The 17362-nt window shown below is 51.6% G+C and overlaps 1 protein-coding gene across 1 annotated transcript in view; it reads left to right on the forward strand.

The window, feature by feature from the left end:
• The window catches only part of Dscaml1 (DS cell adhesion molecule like 1), a 324246-nt gene that overhangs the window by 246102 nt on the left and 60782 nt on the right, over nucleotides 1–17362 (forward strand). Inside the window, exons 9-11 of the mRNA XM_021171656.2 lie at nucleotides 8274–8552; nucleotides 8929–9048; nucleotides 9900–10076. Coding sequence (XP_021027315.1) covers nucleotides 8274–8552; nucleotides 8929–9048; nucleotides 9900–10076 — 576 coding nt within the window. The remainder of the gene's footprint in view (nucleotides 1–8273; nucleotides 8553–8928; nucleotides 9049–9899; nucleotides 10077–17362) is intronic.

Here is a 17362-nt window from a genome sequence, read left to right on the forward strand (position 1 = left end):
GGGTGGCTACAGCAGAGGTCAGGGTGGGTGCTAGGTGGCTATGTTATGCTCTCAGCAGGCATCGCCTAAGTCTGTAGGTAGGCTGATTCTAAAGGAACAATTCAGGAGACCTGTGAGCCACTAGATTCTGCCCCCTTGGCTCTGAGACAGTGCAAGTCACGGATTCCCCAAATCCATTCTTTGGGATCCACAGGCATGAGGGTTATCTAGAGAGTGCCTGGGATACAAGTCCTGTGGATTCTAGGAACAAAATAGGGAAGCAGAGCCTGTCGGGCCTGACCAGGAAATACTGGAGAAGGTGCAGGGCAGGAGACAAACATCAGCTCCAGCTTGTACCTCACAAATGGAGAGACACCCTGTAGTGCCTAGAGGACAGCAGAAGAGAGACAATGCTCTTGAGACACAAGAGGGGTCCCAGTCACCCGGGGGGCTTCCCTCCTGCAGTCAGCCATCCTCCAGAGAAACAGTGGGGCTGGGGGCTGGAAAGACTTCTTCCCCTTATCCTGTAGAGAGGGAGTGGGGGGAACTAACCAGGAAGGGAAAGCCAGGCAGAGGCCAAGATCTGTAAAAAGAAAGAAAAGAGCACAGATCCAGGCCAAGAAGGACCCCGACACCCGGGGTGCCCTTGAGGGTCTCAGACCAGAGTCTCTCCTGCTTTGACCCTGGAAGTAGCATCGCATATACAAGGAAGGGGGGTCTAGGAGAAAAAGTGTTTGGGGGACACATGCTGTATCAATGAGCTATGACAAGGACTCCAGAATGGGAAGGCCACGAACCTGACAGCCACTGCAGAAGATGAAGGAAGCCCTCCTCCCCAAGCTTCTTACCTTCCTGTCATCTGGCTCACCCTGAGCAGTTCTCAGGGTGCCGAGTCACACGCATCCTGTGTACCCACCCTGCCACCTGTCACAGTGCCAGACGGCACGTGTTTGTTGAACTGAATCTGCCGCATTAGTCTGGGTTGGAGTAATTTATGGAAGCCACACTGTGAGCTCCGAGAATGGGGGGCTTCATGGCCATCTCAGCCCCGAGAAAGAGCTGAGATACACTTTGGCAGTACCACCTCCCTGCTTTAGGCTGTGCCAATGACAGAGTGCCCCCTACCTGGGGCAGCCCATGGGCCCACACGCCAGGCCCCCATCTCCCTTCCACACCTGGGCAAATGGACTTGGTGATGATGAGCCATGGCCCTACCTGCCCTGCTTCCACCCCACTGGGCCTCGCAGAAGCCTGTATCCATTTCTGTTACAAGCAATGGGCCGAGAGCGTACAGTGTAAACATCACATATTAAAACATCTAACCTCTGCTCTGCTCCCTGTGCCCAATGCTCCAGCAAGCATTTGGCCGGGTTTGTCAGCTAAAAGAAAAAAATAATAATAACAGGGCTCCAGCAAGCCTCAGAGTACTCAGAACATCCTGCAAGCTGCTCTCGGCTCATCAATTATTCAGCCCCATTCAGGGAGCGATCGCTCCTAATGAATTGAATCTGATGCATTCAGGCTCAGCGACTCGGTGGACCTGTAGTGATAGTAGAGTGACAGTATCTCCCAGCCTGAGGAGGGGGGTGGAGAGTGTGTGCATGTGTGACTGTATGTGTGTATGTGTGTGTGTGTGTGTGTAACTATGTGTGTGTGCATGTGTGCCTGTGTGTGCATGTGTAACTATGTGTGTGTGTGCATGTGTGACTGTGTGTGTGCATGTGTAACTGTGTGTGTATATGTGTGTGTGTTCATGTGTGACTATGTGTGTGTGTGCATGTGTGGCTATGTGTGTGTGCCTGTATGTCTGTTTGTATGTGTGTACATGTTTGTCTCTGTCTATCTGTATCTATGTATATGTATGTGTCCGTTTGTCTGTCTGTCTGCATGCCCAGGCATGTGTGTCTGTCTGTCTGTGGGTGGGTCTGTGTATATGTGTGTCTGTCTATCAATGTGTGATACAGGCTTGTGTGCAAACCTTCCTGCTCTCCCTTATCATCATTTGGGAAAAAAAAAGACCAGTATGCAGCTATAGGAGGGGTAAGGTCCCCCGTTTCCTCTCGAGCAGACACTCACGTAAAGGCCTGGAAGCCAGTTCCCCCACCTCTCTGAAAGCTCAGCTCCTCCACCCCACCCTCTCCGCTCGCCTCCCCCACCTCATTAGAATGCACTTTTGCAGAAGAGCCCATCAAAGCTGATTATGATCACGCTGCTTGATTAGCGGCTGTGCTCTTCCAAGAGCTCCCCAAGGAGGGGGGAGGAGGAGGCGCTCCTGGGCATGGCAAGGGGCCCAGGCTCCAGGGAGGAAGGGGTGAGTGCAGGGGTGTGGACTCTGGACCCTATGCTACTGGACATTGGAAGGTGCATCAAGTCAGAGGGGCAGACTGGAACAGAGTGCAGAAAAGGCTCAGATGGAACAAGACAGGAACCAGAAGCCCGCAACAGTGTATCAAGTTCCCTCCCCACCCCCCACTTCTCTGTGGGTGCCAAGACTGGTGGACCAGATGTGGCCAAACCAATGCTGCTTCGTGAGCTGGAAAAACAACTGCTGACTCGGTTCCTTCTGGGGACTGCTTGTCTGCTAATGAAATTTTCAATCAGTGAGCCAAGATCAGAATATACCCGACATGCATATACACACATGTGCAGTGATGTGTGAGGTGCACACATGTGTACAAACTACACCCACAATCAAGTGTCAAAGGGGCACAGTAGCCCGCCCGTGATGGGGCAGATTCATATACATGCATGTGAACGGTTATGTGTGCATAAATGCCTTCTCCAGTAAAAGGACATTCCTGACCCATGAAAGGCAGCTACGGGTGGTTATATGGAACACTACTCAAGAGTTCCTGCCAGGGAAGCTCAGCCAGGCAGGAGGCAGAGGGGCAAAGGGATGCTTTGAGAAATTCCTGGGCTTGGCACATGCAGCACTGAATGACAAGGGGAACCAGCTGCAGGGGACAGCATTTGTCTCTAGGATTCGGGACAGATCCTTGGCAGGATACTAAGAGGAGCCCACACAGAGCCAACCTAGATTTGGGGACTTTTGAATCCTCAGCAGCTGAGAAATAAAAGCATCTCCGGATGCAAAGACTGAATGTTTGATTAACCAAGGGCAGGGTGCGCAACTGGGGCCTCTTGGCACAGTTCTGGGGGAGAAATGTCTCCACCTTACATCCGAGTCTCCGAGAGCCTCTACAGCTAGACTGAGGGCCAGAGGCACACTCTGACTGGAGCGAGGCCATGCCAAGTCCCTATAGAAAGCAAGCCAGCAGAAGAGGGCACTCACCCCACACAGACGCTTCCTCCAATATCCTTATCCCAGACTCACACACATATGTCCCTATCAAGTCTGTGTGTGTCGCTTCAGCCGGGCAGTAACTGGAAGAGGCTCCTGTAGGGATCCCTGTCTCACTCCCATGAACAGATTGGGGTGGGAGGTTCTATGATCTCCGGATATCAGCTACCCGAATGCCTACCTGAATGCCTGCTACAGTTGGAGGTGCTTTGGAAGGAACCCTGCTGGAACCCACAGGCAAGGGGCACCACAGTCTCCAGAACTGCCGATTTTTGAGAGTTCTCTGCTTGCAGCCAGGTTTCCTTGGGAACACAGAGCAAGCAACCACCTTCAGGGACAGATGGGGCTGGTGATGGTGGTAGTGACGGTGTTAGAGATGGGGAAGCTTTGGCAGTATGTTCGTTCACTCTGTGACTGATTGTGCACCTATGTTCACTCAGTCACTGAATGTGCACCAACCTCGTTCCCAGTGCTATTTCTATTTCTCCAACACAGCTGTGCTCAACACAGCACACAGCATCCCCCACCCTCCAGGAGCTCGCATCCTAAGGATAAACAGACAGTGGATACAATGTGTGACACTAAATCTAAACTGGATACCACAGTGCCAGGAGGAAGAGACCTTGTGGTCAGGGAAGGCATTGGCAAGAAGGGGTGGTTGTGATAAAAGCTGAAGAAAACGGTGCTTATTCCTAGAGTAATTAGATTTATTGAACCTGAAAACTCAGTGTCACGCTAGTAAAATTAATTGGCCTACTTCCACCATTTTGTGTCGTGTGTGTGTGTGTGTGTGTGTGTGTGTGTGTGTGCCCCCACGCGCGCACTTACATGTGTGCATATGTGCTGTCTGTGTATGTGGAGACCAGAAGAACATATCAGGTGGCCTGCTTGGTCACTCCCTGGTCACAGCGTCTCCTGCTGAACCTGGAACTAAGTTAGTGGCCAACAAGCCCCGGTGGTCTTCCTGTCTCTGACCCTGACAGCACAGGGGCTGTAGACAAATCTCACCACACAGGGCTCCCCCAGGGTTACTGAGATCGGATCTCAAGTCTTCCTGCTTTTGTGGCAAGCACTCTTAGCCATCTCTCCAGGCCTGGCACCCCTCTCAGGCAGGGGCCAGGGATTGTGGCAAGGCCACTTGCCTATGGTCACTTGAGTAAGCAATAGAGCCTGGGATTCAAATGTCCTGTCCCCAGATATAGTTCTTTCTTGAGTCCATGCTGTGTGGACAGAAAAGCTCTGACTTCCCACAGTGCACACTTTGCAAGCAGGTGCAGTAAATAAAAGGCTCAACCTCAAAGACAGATGATAAGACACCCCATAAAGCATTTATGGGCTGGGCTGCTGGTCAGTACCGCATGACACTTCCAAACAAGTGTCCATAAAGGCTTTATGATGGCCAGATGTCGTGTGTCCTGCCGCAATTGCTACATCTTTGTAGACACTCCGGTCTCTAGTGTCAGCACTGGTGTGGTCCCTTGCTCCAGGAAGGAAGCCCCCCTCCCCTCCTGTTATATGACATCCCAGGCCAGCTACTACAGAAGTTATGAACATGGGCATAAGAGACTTGGAATTGCAGGTGACACTGATGAGAGCAGGTGGCCAGAGACCCCCAACTCCTGAAAGATTGGTTCCCTGGGGGAAAGATGACACACCTATTCTATTAGCATCCCTGGGCTTAGAGAAGACATGGATAAATGGCAGGCCTTCCTTTTTAGTTATCCAGAGCCAAAAAAAAAAAAAAAAAAAAAAGGTGTTCTTATCAAACATCCCACCACTGCTGAGAATCCCCTTGCCCCACATCTCAGGCCCCATCTCTGAGCCTGGATTTGAGGCTCGTCAGAATGCCAGCCTGGAGCTATGGAGTTCCCCTGAGAAGCCTGGCCCTTCCACTTTCTGCAAAGGAGTTGTGTGACTTTTCCTTAACAGAGAGAAAGAAGGTCTGCTCCCTCCAGGTGGGGCACTAACAGACCAAAGGAATTATTATACTCAAGTCTAGCTTGGCAAAGCAGCAAGTCTACTGGGACTATTTACAGAAGCAGGGGCAAGGGGTGACTTACAGGAACACCCCTGTCAGGAAGGCTGCACCCCTGAAGCTTGATGGGAGGGAGTCTACTCCACCCAGCAATTGTCCGACACTTGTATAACCTTGGGAGGGCCTCGTGAATCTTCTAAGTTTCATGAACTTCCCTGCTTTTATACGCCACTGTCCTTCCTCTAGGAGGGACTATTTCAATGTAGAGTAACCAGCTACACAGGTGGGAATGGCATGCATAACTTGGTGGTGGCCATGTGACAGAGAACAGTGTGCTACATCAGACCTCTGAGGAGTTGTCTGGCACACAGGACACAAAGGAACCCTGGGCCATCCTACCCATGCAACTAAGCCCCAGCATGAGTGTTGGCTGCTGCTTTTCAGTGGCCTCTCAAGGGCTCCTTCATGTCACACTCCCTGACAGTCCTCGGTGGCCTCTGCCCTTTGCCTCAGCCTGACTTCTTCCTTCATCCTGTGTATCATTTTGTAAGCATCTGTGCCAGATCAAATGCTCAGGGCTCCCTGAGGCTGGGATCACCCCCAGAGGACACCTCCCTCTGCCGAGTCCTGTGTCTGTGTGTCCAGGGGTCACTGGCCCAGTAGTCACAAAGGGCAGTGACTTACCTCTTCTAACTTGGGCAAGGTCTTGCCTTCCTCATCTACACAGCAGTAATACCTTCACAGGATAGGCATTTCACAAATATTTTATAATTATCTAACTAAATACCCTACTCTCTAACTCCCTTCTTACTGGAAAATGGTCCCCTCCACTAAGCAAAAGCTCCTTGCTGAGCAACATTGTCTCTGGAAATGAGGTGCTCAGAGTACCCATGCCTTGGCCGCATGTCCTACTCCAGCTCCTGGAGTGTCACCAATGACACAAACCCCTGCTCACAGTCCAGAGGTTCTTCAATCCCAACAGCTGGGTTAGTGCCATACCAGAAAAGGACTGGTCCTATAAAGAACCATAGAGACACTCCAGAATGCTCACAGAATAGGATGAGCCCTCATTCTGTCTGCCACACCCCCAGTCCACCACATGGCCCTCCTGAGGTCACCCTGAGATGTGGTATCCAGACATATGTCCCCTTATTTACATATCTGATGAGCATCTATTGGGCACCCACAATCACTCCTGGTATACAGGTCCCACCTCCAAGCCCAGGGAGATGATGGCAATCAGGACTGTGCTGGCTTTTAGAAGCAATTCTATCAGAAACTCAAGGAGGCCTAGGTGTCTCACACACACACACACACACACACACACACATCAGGGGGTTCACAATGACCTAAGAAGAGCAGTCTCTTAGGGAGTATCAATAAAGGGCAGTGGAGCCTGAGTTTCAGAGAAAACTATCTAGACATGCCCATGTCCCAGGCAACCTCCCACAGGACCAGGGGCAGTAACAGGGATGTGTTGATCTGACCAGTGACTAGGACTAATATCTGACTAAGGCCTAGGACCTAGCCAACACCAAGGTAGGTATGGAATCAGATGGTTGCAAGCTGACTAGAGGATGAGGAGCTCATGGCAGTGGAGGAGGGCATGCCAAGCAAGACTCAGGCATGGAAAGTCATGACGACAGACCCCCTAGCTGGAGTAGCGGACAAGGTCAGGGTAGCATTAGAAGGCCTGCTAGGACCCCTGATAGGAGTCCTAGAAGCAGTACCTTCCTAACTGCCATGTCCTCCAGACCACCCTACCCCACCCCACCAAGGATTCAGACGCTCTCTCTCTGCACATCTGACTGCTTTCTACCATGGGTCTGCAAGGCCTGCCTGTGCCCTCTGCTGTGGCCCTGGCTCTGAGTAGGCCTATGGTGAAATAGCATCAGTGGCTTCCAAGGAGGGGTGGGCAGGAGCCTGGGAGAAGGCTGAGGACCGTGGGCAGCTTTGTAATTTAATTATTCGACTGCAGAAAGGAGACCTCATCTTCTCGTGCTCATCCTTGTTAAGCTAATTGTCTGTCTCCTTCGCTCTCCTCTCCCCCCACCATGAGCTGGGGAAGTTGCTGCCGCCTAATTGAGTTATCATAAAGATAATGGCTGATGTTCCCGCCAGTGCTGAGAGAGAAGGATCCATCTCCCAGAGACTCGGGCTGCAGACAGGTGCCCCGACCCTCTGTCCCCCGCCCTAGGGGTTCAGATGAGGGCAGCCTGGTGCAGAGAGCTCTGCCCAAGGACTCTACCCGTGTGGCCACCAGAGGGATAACAGGCTCCCTTTTCAAGTTTGGAACACCTAGGGAGACAAAAGGACCTGCAGAATGAACATTTGGGGTCTTTTTCCAGAGGTAGCAATGCTGCTTAGTAAAAAGAGCCTTGACTTGAGCAGACAGACCAGGTCTCAAGTCCCAATGTCACCCCGCACCCCCCCATCACCTCGCTCAATCACTGCTCCTCCTCTGTCATGCCATCTGTAAAGTGAGACCATCAAACTCCAGGTCTGGGGAAGGAAAGGGTGAGGTTCCTGTGCACATGTTCTATAAGTTGATGGCCATGGGGAGGGGCAAGTTTATGAAAGGACCTGGTTTGGAAGTGCCTGGTTTTAGGCAAGTGGTCATGGAGAGAAAAGGGAGAGCCTCTAAGCAGGCCTTCCTCCCTAGCCTCTGGAACACCTCATCTCTATTTACCCCAGGTCCACAGAGGGCTGGAAGGTGGCTGCCAAGATGAGAATTTATACACAAGCTAAGCAGTGGGTCAGGAAGCACATGAGTCAAATTCAAAGACCAATCTGAGAGCCGGGAAGACTAACACAGAGACAGGGAGCCCTGGCCTGGGTTCACAGGTGGGCAAGAGTCAGGGCACCTGAGCATGCTCAGAAGATACTCCGAAAACTCTGTTTTCAAAGGAAAACAGAGTTCCAGAGACCTGGAGAGCTACACTCTAGCCCTGCCCCAGGGTAAACCAGAGCCCTGAAGTAGGGCAGGTGACCATCTTCTCCCCCTTGTCCCCCCCCCAGTGCCCCCTCTGATCCAGCCCTTCGAGTTCCCCCCTGCCTCCATCGGCCAGCTGCTCTACATCCCCTGTGTGGTGTCCTCGGGGGACATGCCGATCCGCATCACCTGGAGGAAGGACGGACAGGTGATCATCTCAGGCTCAGGCGTGACCATCGAGAGCAAGGAGTTCATGAGCTCCCTGCAGATCTCCAGCGTCTCCCTCAAGCACAACGGCAACTACACTTGCATCGCCAGCAACGCAGCGGCCACTGTGAGCAGGGAGCGCCAGCTCATCGTGCGTGGTGAGTGGGTCAGGCTGGTCCCATGGAGGGGGGTGGCAAGAGCATCTCTCTAGTGTTCCAGTTGGAATTACAGGCTCTTAAGAGGTTGGTGCTGGATGGCTTCTTAAAGACACAAAGACCCAAGCCTCTTACTTTCAGACCTAGAGTGTAGAGCATCCTTATGTGGTCAGCCAAGAGCAGAGTCAAGTTTGGGATTCATGACTCTAAACTCTCACTCAAGTGCTTGCAAGAGCTCTCACACTTTCTGACTTTACAAGTTTTCTGCTCCCAACATTGCAATGGTCCAAGAAGGGCTGACATCGACTGGAAGATGTCCCCAGACTTAGGGGATCCCAGTGAGACTAAGCCTCTTTTCTCCTTGCTTCCCTTTCCACAGTGCCCCCTCGATTTGTGGTGCAGCCCAATAACCAGGATGGCATCTACGGCAAAGCTGGTGTACTCAACTGCTCAGTAGATGGCTACCCACCGCCCAAGGTGATGTGGAAGCATGCCAAAGGTGAGTCTCTTCTGTGAGAAGAGCAGGGAGGACCTGGAGGCTGCTCTGACGGGCATGGGGCCTGTTCTTACACGCAACTCCCAGCCCTAGGAGGAGTACTGGGTTCTGAGCTTGGGGAGCTCCTACATCAGATGGTCTAGAAGTCCTACACCAGGGTGAGGGACAGCAGGATGCTGAATCCAAATCCTGTTGGCTTGTTGTGATGCTGACGATCAAACTGAGGCCCTTGCGCAAAACAGGCAACCCCACCACTACTGAGCTCCATCCAAAGCCCCCTAAGTTCCTCTTGTCCCCACCGCTTGACCTCCTGCAATCCCAAAGACAGTCTGTATTACCTCCCCACCCCTTCCCGTCCACCCTGGAGTCCTATCTAATGTGAGATCTTAGTCCTCTCCCAGTCCAGCCTCATCGCAAAGATACATTTGATATCTGACGATGCCACACGATAGACTGTGTTCATGGCTAATGTTAGGATTGGAGGTCCCCTTGGAAAGCAGCCTCTTCCCCAGGCCTGACTGCATGTGGCCAAGCAAATGTCATAGGAGAACTCAGTCTTGTGGCCTATTGCCAAGCTGACCAAAGATGGTTCTTTCTATCTCGGGGATTCATTCCAGAAAGTTCAGTGACTGCCTGAGGGACTGGCCTGACTGTTTCCATGCCTCAGAGCCAAGTCGGCCAGACCTCTCTGAGGTGCACCTCACGTCACACAGTAGGAGCTGTGTGGTGCCAGTACTGTGGGATGGTGTGGCTCTGCTGTGAAATGGCCGCAGGTGGGCAAGCGAGCCCTTTCTGAAGGAGCTAGGTCACACCCAGTCTGCTCCCAACACCCCCTAACTGCTGCCTCCTTCCAGGGAGTGGGAACCCCCAGCAATATCACCCGGTGCCCCTTACTGGCCGCATCCAGATCCTACCCAACAGCTCCCTGCTGATACGCCACGTCCTGGAAGAGGACATCGGCTACTACCTCTGCCAGGCCAGCAACGGAGTGGGCACCGACATCAGCAAGGCCATGTTCCTCACCGTGAAAAGTGAGTCCTTCCCCCATGTTTGCTCCCATTCTGCCACCAAGGTCAGTCTTGGCTCTCCCATGCCTGCCCATCCTCCCCCTAGGACTCTGCTATTCTATCCAGAAACAGCAAGGTTGCTCAGAGGTGAGCTTGGGAGTCTCCTGGAGGCTTGTGAAAGCGTGCTTATCCAAAGCAAAGGGACACTCTGGTCTGTCTCAAGGCAGGGACACAGGTCCTGGTAGCTGTATGGTAATTATTCAGTTCACCTGTCAGTTGGCAATCCAATCCCAATACCTATATCAAACAACACCTTGTGACTACTTAATACATACTGAGTTATGCGCCACCTGTTACAGTCTCAAAAGGAAGACACCAAATCCACTGTGTAGGTCAAGCCTTTGGTTGATCTGTGCGACCTTGGAAGCTCATTTTGTCTCTCTGGGTTCTAGTCTCCCCATTTATCCTAGAAGTTCACTCCCAATTTGCAAACTTCATAAAACTGTTTTGAATAACACAGAAGCTGAGGCTAAATAGAAGCGCACAGGGGCCGCACAACTCTGTAATGGAACACAAGGGATGGCAACTTCATGGTCCTGGAAGCCACTGTTTCTCTGCTGTCCTGTGTTCTGTTAAGCACCACAGCAGCCATACATTGCTAAGCACATATGACCTTATGAAGCCATATCTACTCTATCCACAAAGGTGGTGTCATAGTCTGGGGCTTAGTCTGTGTCCTTCCTGTATGTCAGTGTGTCCCTGACTGGACACAGGTGTGGCCACCGGTGCCATTCTTTCTAATGTCCCTCTAGAGTAGCTACAGAGAGCCGTAGGGCCTGTGTGAAGTCTGCCCTACACTTCCCAGGAGATCCCTCATGAACAATCCTGGGCCTTCATCCAGACAGGGAAGCCCTGCCAGGAGATCGATGCTGAGGGAGACCCCGGGTGGAATCCCCGTGCTGGGAGCAGCCTCCTTCCCACAATCACAAAGCACTTTGTCCTTCATAAAGCCAGGCAATCAATCTACATCCCTCAGCCAGGGAGAGCCACACGGGGAAGGCTCTCCTGCCTGGGCCTGACCTTCCAGTACACACACACACACACACACATGCCATTCCTTTTTCTGCTCCTTTCCTATCTGTCCTGACCTGGCTCTCCCAACAGCTTGTCCCAGCCATGCTGAACCCTCAGACTACCCCGGTGACGGTGGGGAGAAGGGGTAGATGGTGCAAGAGATGTTTGAGGCCCAGGACTGGCCGTAAGCTGGCCTCTGTCTAGGTAGGAAGGTCTGGCTGCCTCCATATGCCCATATGGCAACTGGCTGCTGGAAGATGATCCTGTGACACAGTTGTGGTGGGGTATGCATGTTCCTGGTCTTCTCTGTAGCTGCCATTCTTCTCCTGCTTCTGCACAGTATGATGCTCCAGGTTACCCACCAGTAGCCACTCGAGATGCTGACTCTCCTCCTCTTATACTCTACCTATTCGGACCCTTCCTCCATCCATCTTCTCCCACTCCTCTGATTGCTATAGGAAGGAAAGAGGGCCATAGGACCTTCACTGTGAGCACACACACACACACACACACACACACACAGAGAGAGAGAGAGAGAGAGAGAGAGAGAGAGAGAGAGTTTACCAGTGAATGGGCTGGATGAAGCTAATCCATTTCTGAGTCCATTCTAAATGCCCCAGTGCCACCAGCCCTATCCCTGACCCACTTGCAGAGGCAGCCACCTAAAGCTCTACCTTGTATCTCCCACTTTTTGAAAAATATTTGGACTGATTCAGCTCCATGGTTCCAGGTCTAAGCCTTCAGAGGGCTAACTGACCTTTGTCCCCACAGTCCCCAAACAGAAGGAAGGAAGGAAAGGAAGGAAGGAAGGAAGGAAGGAAGGAAGGAAGGAAGGAAGGAAGGAAGGAAGGAATTATGTCAGAGGGTGCATCATCTCCTAAAGAGTCATACGAGGCAAACTGGACATTTTGACTGGGCCATGCTAAGGAGACACCCATTTCTCTGACTTCACAGTTCTGGCTCCTTGGGTCACTGAGTGCTCACTGGACAGGAGACGGTGTTTGCTCCATGACCAGGAAAGTAGAGTAGACATCCTTGAGTTCAAGTCCCAACTCTGCTACTTGAGAGCTATGAGATCACAGACAGTGACCTCTGTGAGCCTGACATCCTCCTCTGTATGCTAACAGTTGTAACATAGATGGCTTCCATTTTTAACCTTTACCATGAGGCAGAAGCAATCAACAGTAACAGCTATAGTCCAAAATTCAAAGTTTGTTCCTTTTCCAAGCTAATGATATTATAGCCCAGCACTCTTTCCCAATGTGAGGCAACAGCAGTGGCAGACACTGGTCATGAAGGTAAACAAGAAACACACCTGTCTACTGTCTTAAGGTAGGAGGCTCCGAGGACAGCTCTTGATGCATCCTGCGCCTACTTTTCCCATCCTCCCTCCCCTCCATGCTCCACCAGACACACCCAGTTAGGAGTAGTCAACGTATTTGAACTTAAGACATTTCCAACTTACTATAGGTTCTTCCAGGGTCACACTGCTGTAAATTGGGGAGGGGTGTACTTTTTCTCACTGGTGAGGTTTCAATGAGACTATGCATCGACAACGATTTGTCCAGTGCTTGACGCAGGTACACATCTGACCATGGTTAGCAACAGTTAGTTTAGGGGCCATGGTGAATGGAATAGAGCTTCTGTTCTTGATGGCTTTAAGTGGCAGTTTTGTTAACAGATGGATAATGGGGACTTTGTTAGGAGAACTGAATCATATACTAATGGGGCCTATGAAGTCCCACAACTAACTCTCTGTAAACAGACCCTGGGATACTGGTGACATGGCTCAGCCAAGATGAAAGAGTTCAGAATGAGAGAATCCACAGTAGTATAACTCAGTCCAAGGCCAGACCAGGGAATCAGAACTCTGGTGTCCACAGGTAGGAGGAGTCTAGTGTCCCTGTTTTAAGAGGAGGAGTCAGTGTCTGAGCCCCTTTGGCCTTCTGGGTTCCCATCTGATTGGACAGCATGCACATGAGAGATGTCCTTATTAACTCACATACTGTTGTCCCCTGAGAGACCTCACAGGCCTCATGACTACTCTGTCGGGTCCCTGAGGATCCCATAACACAGTTCAACTGTCATCTAAAACCACCCAGCCTAGACAGGGCACCAAGGGTTTGGGGGAGCAGGAAATCAGTTGTCCAAGTCCTTGGACTCCCCAGAAGACAATCCTGAGTAGCCTCCACTCCTCTTTGACCCCCCCAAGTCTTGGTATGGCTAAGCTCATAAGTCCCTGAACCCAGACCAGCCCCTTCACATGTGGCACTCGGCAATCCTCTCTCCACATCCTCCCTGGGGAAACCAGCAATGGCTTCCTTTCTACAGAGCCTGAGATAGTGGATGGAGCTCATCGGGTCAGATCGCTGTGTCCACAGGTTAGACTGTCAGCCACCCCTTCCTGGCTTGCTTGCCTTCCTTCCTCTGGTTCTTGATTTCCTCACCCACAAAATTAGAATTCACCCAAACTAGAAAACCCAGTCCTTATCTGAGCTATGGCACCTCCAGCCTGGCTATCAGTGGCTCCAGCGGCCTTAGGAATCTTCCCAGAGGACCAGGCTGTTGCCTCCCAGGACTTGATTAAAAAGAAATATAATTAGCAGGAGAAAATAGCACATCCACAGGGCTACCTTTAATCTCCTTTTTAAATTAAAAGAAGGAAAGAAAGAAAGAAAGAAAGAAAGAAAGAAAGAAAGAAAGAAAGAAAGAAAGAAAGAAAGCACGCGGGGGGGGGGGGGGGGCGGCGGGCAGAATGACCAAAAAAAGAGAAGGCAATTCCAGTTCCACCTGACATGCAGGGGATGAGAAATCATCTTCAAAGAGAATTCTTCAGCAAGAGGCAGGTACAGAGCCAAGCTGCTCTTCAGGGTGGAAGGGATAAGCTGTGTTTTGATGTCACCATCACATGGCAAGCCCCCCCCCAAGAACTCCTGGCCCCCATCTTTATTAGACAGGTACTCTTCCTGCCCCTGCTCCCCTCCACCTCTCTGAAGGCTCCAGTGCCTGGGCCACAGACAAAGCTCATGGCCAATTAAACCCAGAAGGATTCTTTGTTTGCTCTGAGTTTTGGTTTGTTTGTTTAGCAAAATGTCAGGCCAATTAAAGTGAGCTCCAAGGGCCCTCAGCTTCCACACACCTGCATCACAGGAAGTCGGATGGAAGGAAGCAGACCCTAATAGATAGTTGGGCTGATGGAGGGAGCCAGCCTGACCCAAGGAAACCTTTGACCAGCTTAGCTGCTGTAGCTGACTGCTGGTCCCAAGGTCAGGGTGCAAAACCCTTGGAAGCACAGTCAGCTAGCTCTATGATCTGTATCCCATGTCAGTCCCCATTCAAATGAAAACAACTCTTATAGAAGAGGTGTGTCCATTGACCTGGTGGTGGGACGGCTGCCCTCCCACAAGGACAGGAGTCAATGAATCAAAAGAACAGCCACCCAAACCCCTGTCTAGACCATACGTCTGGGACAGTCATGGATGCCCCATGCCCTCCTCCAAGCTGCCAGATGCTTTTACTTTGTTTTATTTTATTCTTACTTTATGTGAATGGGTATTTTTCCTGCATGTACGTCTGTGCATCACTTGTGCGCCTAATGCCCATGTAAGCCAGAAGGGAATGCTAGATCCACTGGAACTGGGGTTACGGGGAATCATAAACTGCCATGTGGACATACTGGATATCGAACCTAGGTCCTCTGAGAGATCAGCTAGTGCTCTTAACCCCTGAGCCATCTTTCCAGTCCCTCCCCCCCCCCCCCCCCCCCCCCCGCCACACACACACACAATACCTCATTTGTCATCTCTCCTCCCTTGCTTGGATCCTCAACCTGAATTAACTATTTACAGTTCACATAGACAATGCCGGGTCACAGAGTTTGGGATATCATACACATAATGCCCTCCCCCTTGGGACAGATGATAAACTGAGGCACAGAGCGATCTAGCAGAAGAGTAGCCCGGAGTTCTCCTGTGTATTCGCTCGTAGTGAGGCCTGAATCTTTACTACCTCTGAGCTACTTAGGGTCCAGAGCTCAGCCATCCTCCCTGTATATGAACTGTATCCCTGGCACCTAACACAGACCAGACCTCTGTCCACTCTAGCACCATGTCCTGCATGCAGGATTGGTCAAGCTGGCATTTTAGATGGTTCCCAGACTCTTCTCTTGGCCCTGTGAGCTCCTGAGAAGCTGAAAGGACAGGACAGATGCTCTACCAGATTTGCTAGTCGTCTGGAGAGAAGACAGAAAACTGAGTGTTGGGCAGGACTCAGGGCCATCTGAGCCACCACCCCCACTTACAAACACAACTGTGGGATTTGGGGGCTGTTGCTGGCTCTTTCTCTTCATAAGCTATGGCCACTGGTCAGCCTCAGCTACCCAGCCTCAGGGTGGCCTGTGCCAAGCCAGGAGAGAGTCTCCTGTGCAAGCAAGGATAGAGGACTCCCTGGATGTTGGCGAGAGAGGGAGAGAGTGATGATTTCCATGGCAATGATTAGCCAGTGGCCTCTCTGGCCTTATTGATTTCCAGACTTCATAGAGTAAGAAGCGACACCGCGTCTCGCGCTTCATCAAGCAGAAGTGAGGACAGGCTGAAACTTCCTTTCGCCCCTGGGCCTTCCTCACAGAAAACCAGGGAGTTTACAAAGCTCCCGGGAGTTTTGCAGCCACCAAAGACACAGGGAAGATAAATCAAGCATGCAGAGACCAGGAAGGGCCTGAACAGGAGACCTGCTCCTGATGCCTGTGCCCTGGCTACTGGGACATGGGGCTTACCTCACTCACTTTCTCTCACCCGCTAAGCTTGAATGAATGGGTTCTTGGTCCTGCCTTTCAGAATCCATAGCCCAAATGTTTCAGGGGGTGGGAGATAAAATACCTCTCCATGAGCAAAATGTAGGACAACTGACTGACCTCATGACACTAATAGGGTCATTGGAACAGGAGCAATTGGTCACAGCCCCAGCCCCAGCCCCAGCCCCAGCCCCAGCCCCAGCCCCAGCCCCAGCCCCAGCCCCAGCCCCAGCCCCAGCCCCTAGGGGACCTGGTGCTAGGAAAGCCTCCATCCCAACCACACCCTTCATCAGAATAAGAGCCCAGGTCCTTATAGATGGGAGGCTTTGCTGAGGAGGCTGGGCCTGCTCTCTCAATTTCCACTCCCTGTCTGTCTCTAGGTGCCTCACCTGGGCCACTCCTCAGAAGTGGGGACAGTTAACATATTATCACTCCCCTGCCCCTGATGTTCCCATGACCACAACACTGAGTTGCTTCCAAATGGATCCCAGTTCCAAGGTGCCACTCAGGGCAGCTCAGATGAGACTCATATCCAGGCATCCTGCACCCAGGATGGTAGGTAGAATGATGCAGGATGGTAGGCAGAGAGATGAGAAGCACCTCTAGCCTTTGCCCTGGGGAGAAAGCCCAGAGCTGCTCCCCAATAATGATGAAAGCTCCTCTGAGTGAGTGCACTGTTCATCAGGCAAGTCACGAGTATGTGCCCACTGAGCAGTCCGTCATCCAACATCAGGTCAAGGTCTGTCTGTGTATTTACCTGCTTCCTGTTGCTAACAATATAAAGACACAGGCTGGCTAAGCCTTAAGAAAAAGGAGTTTATTTGGGTTCATAAACCTTGTGGCCCAAGACAGAATGTGATATGTGAAAAACAGCTTATTAAATGTGCAAATGTGTACATGTGTGTGGTATCCCTTCATCCCCTTAAAACTCCACAAGAATCCAATCATTAGCCCTACCCTAATTATCTAGACTCAGGATCACCTCCTCAAGGGCACACCTATAAATGCCACAGTCAAAATCAAGTCCTCAAACCTCAGCAGTCTTCAAGAGGGAAAGGCGTGGCTAAGTCTCCATTGCAGCCTCCAGGAGTTACTGACTGATTAGAAAACTACACCAAGCCTCTAGGAGAGCTAGAGTGTGTAGCTCCTCTAGATGTGGACTACAGAGTGGCTTTGCCGTCAGTCAGGTCAAAGATGGAAGATCCTAGAGTGGATCAGCAGAACCAGTCAGGGCTTCCAGGAGGGGTGGTGCTGGAGTACAGCCCTGAGGAGCAAGCAAAAGGAGATAGGTGGCTTCAGGGAGAATGGCAGCCAGGCAAAGACACTGGGACAGAAGTCTGCATGGGGGACAGTGAGGAGAGCACCAGATGGTGGCAACTAGGAACTGGGGGTGGGAAGTCACCCTGATGTGTGGGCATGATCTCCTCTAGGGTGGGAACGGCGT

The sequence above is a fragment of the Mus caroli genome, chromosome 9, assembly GCF_900094665.2.
Source record: "Mus caroli chromosome 9, CAROLI_EIJ_v1.1, whole genome shotgun sequence".
Lineage (NCBI taxonomy): Eukaryota > Metazoa > Chordata > Mammalia > Rodentia > Muridae > Mus > Mus caroli.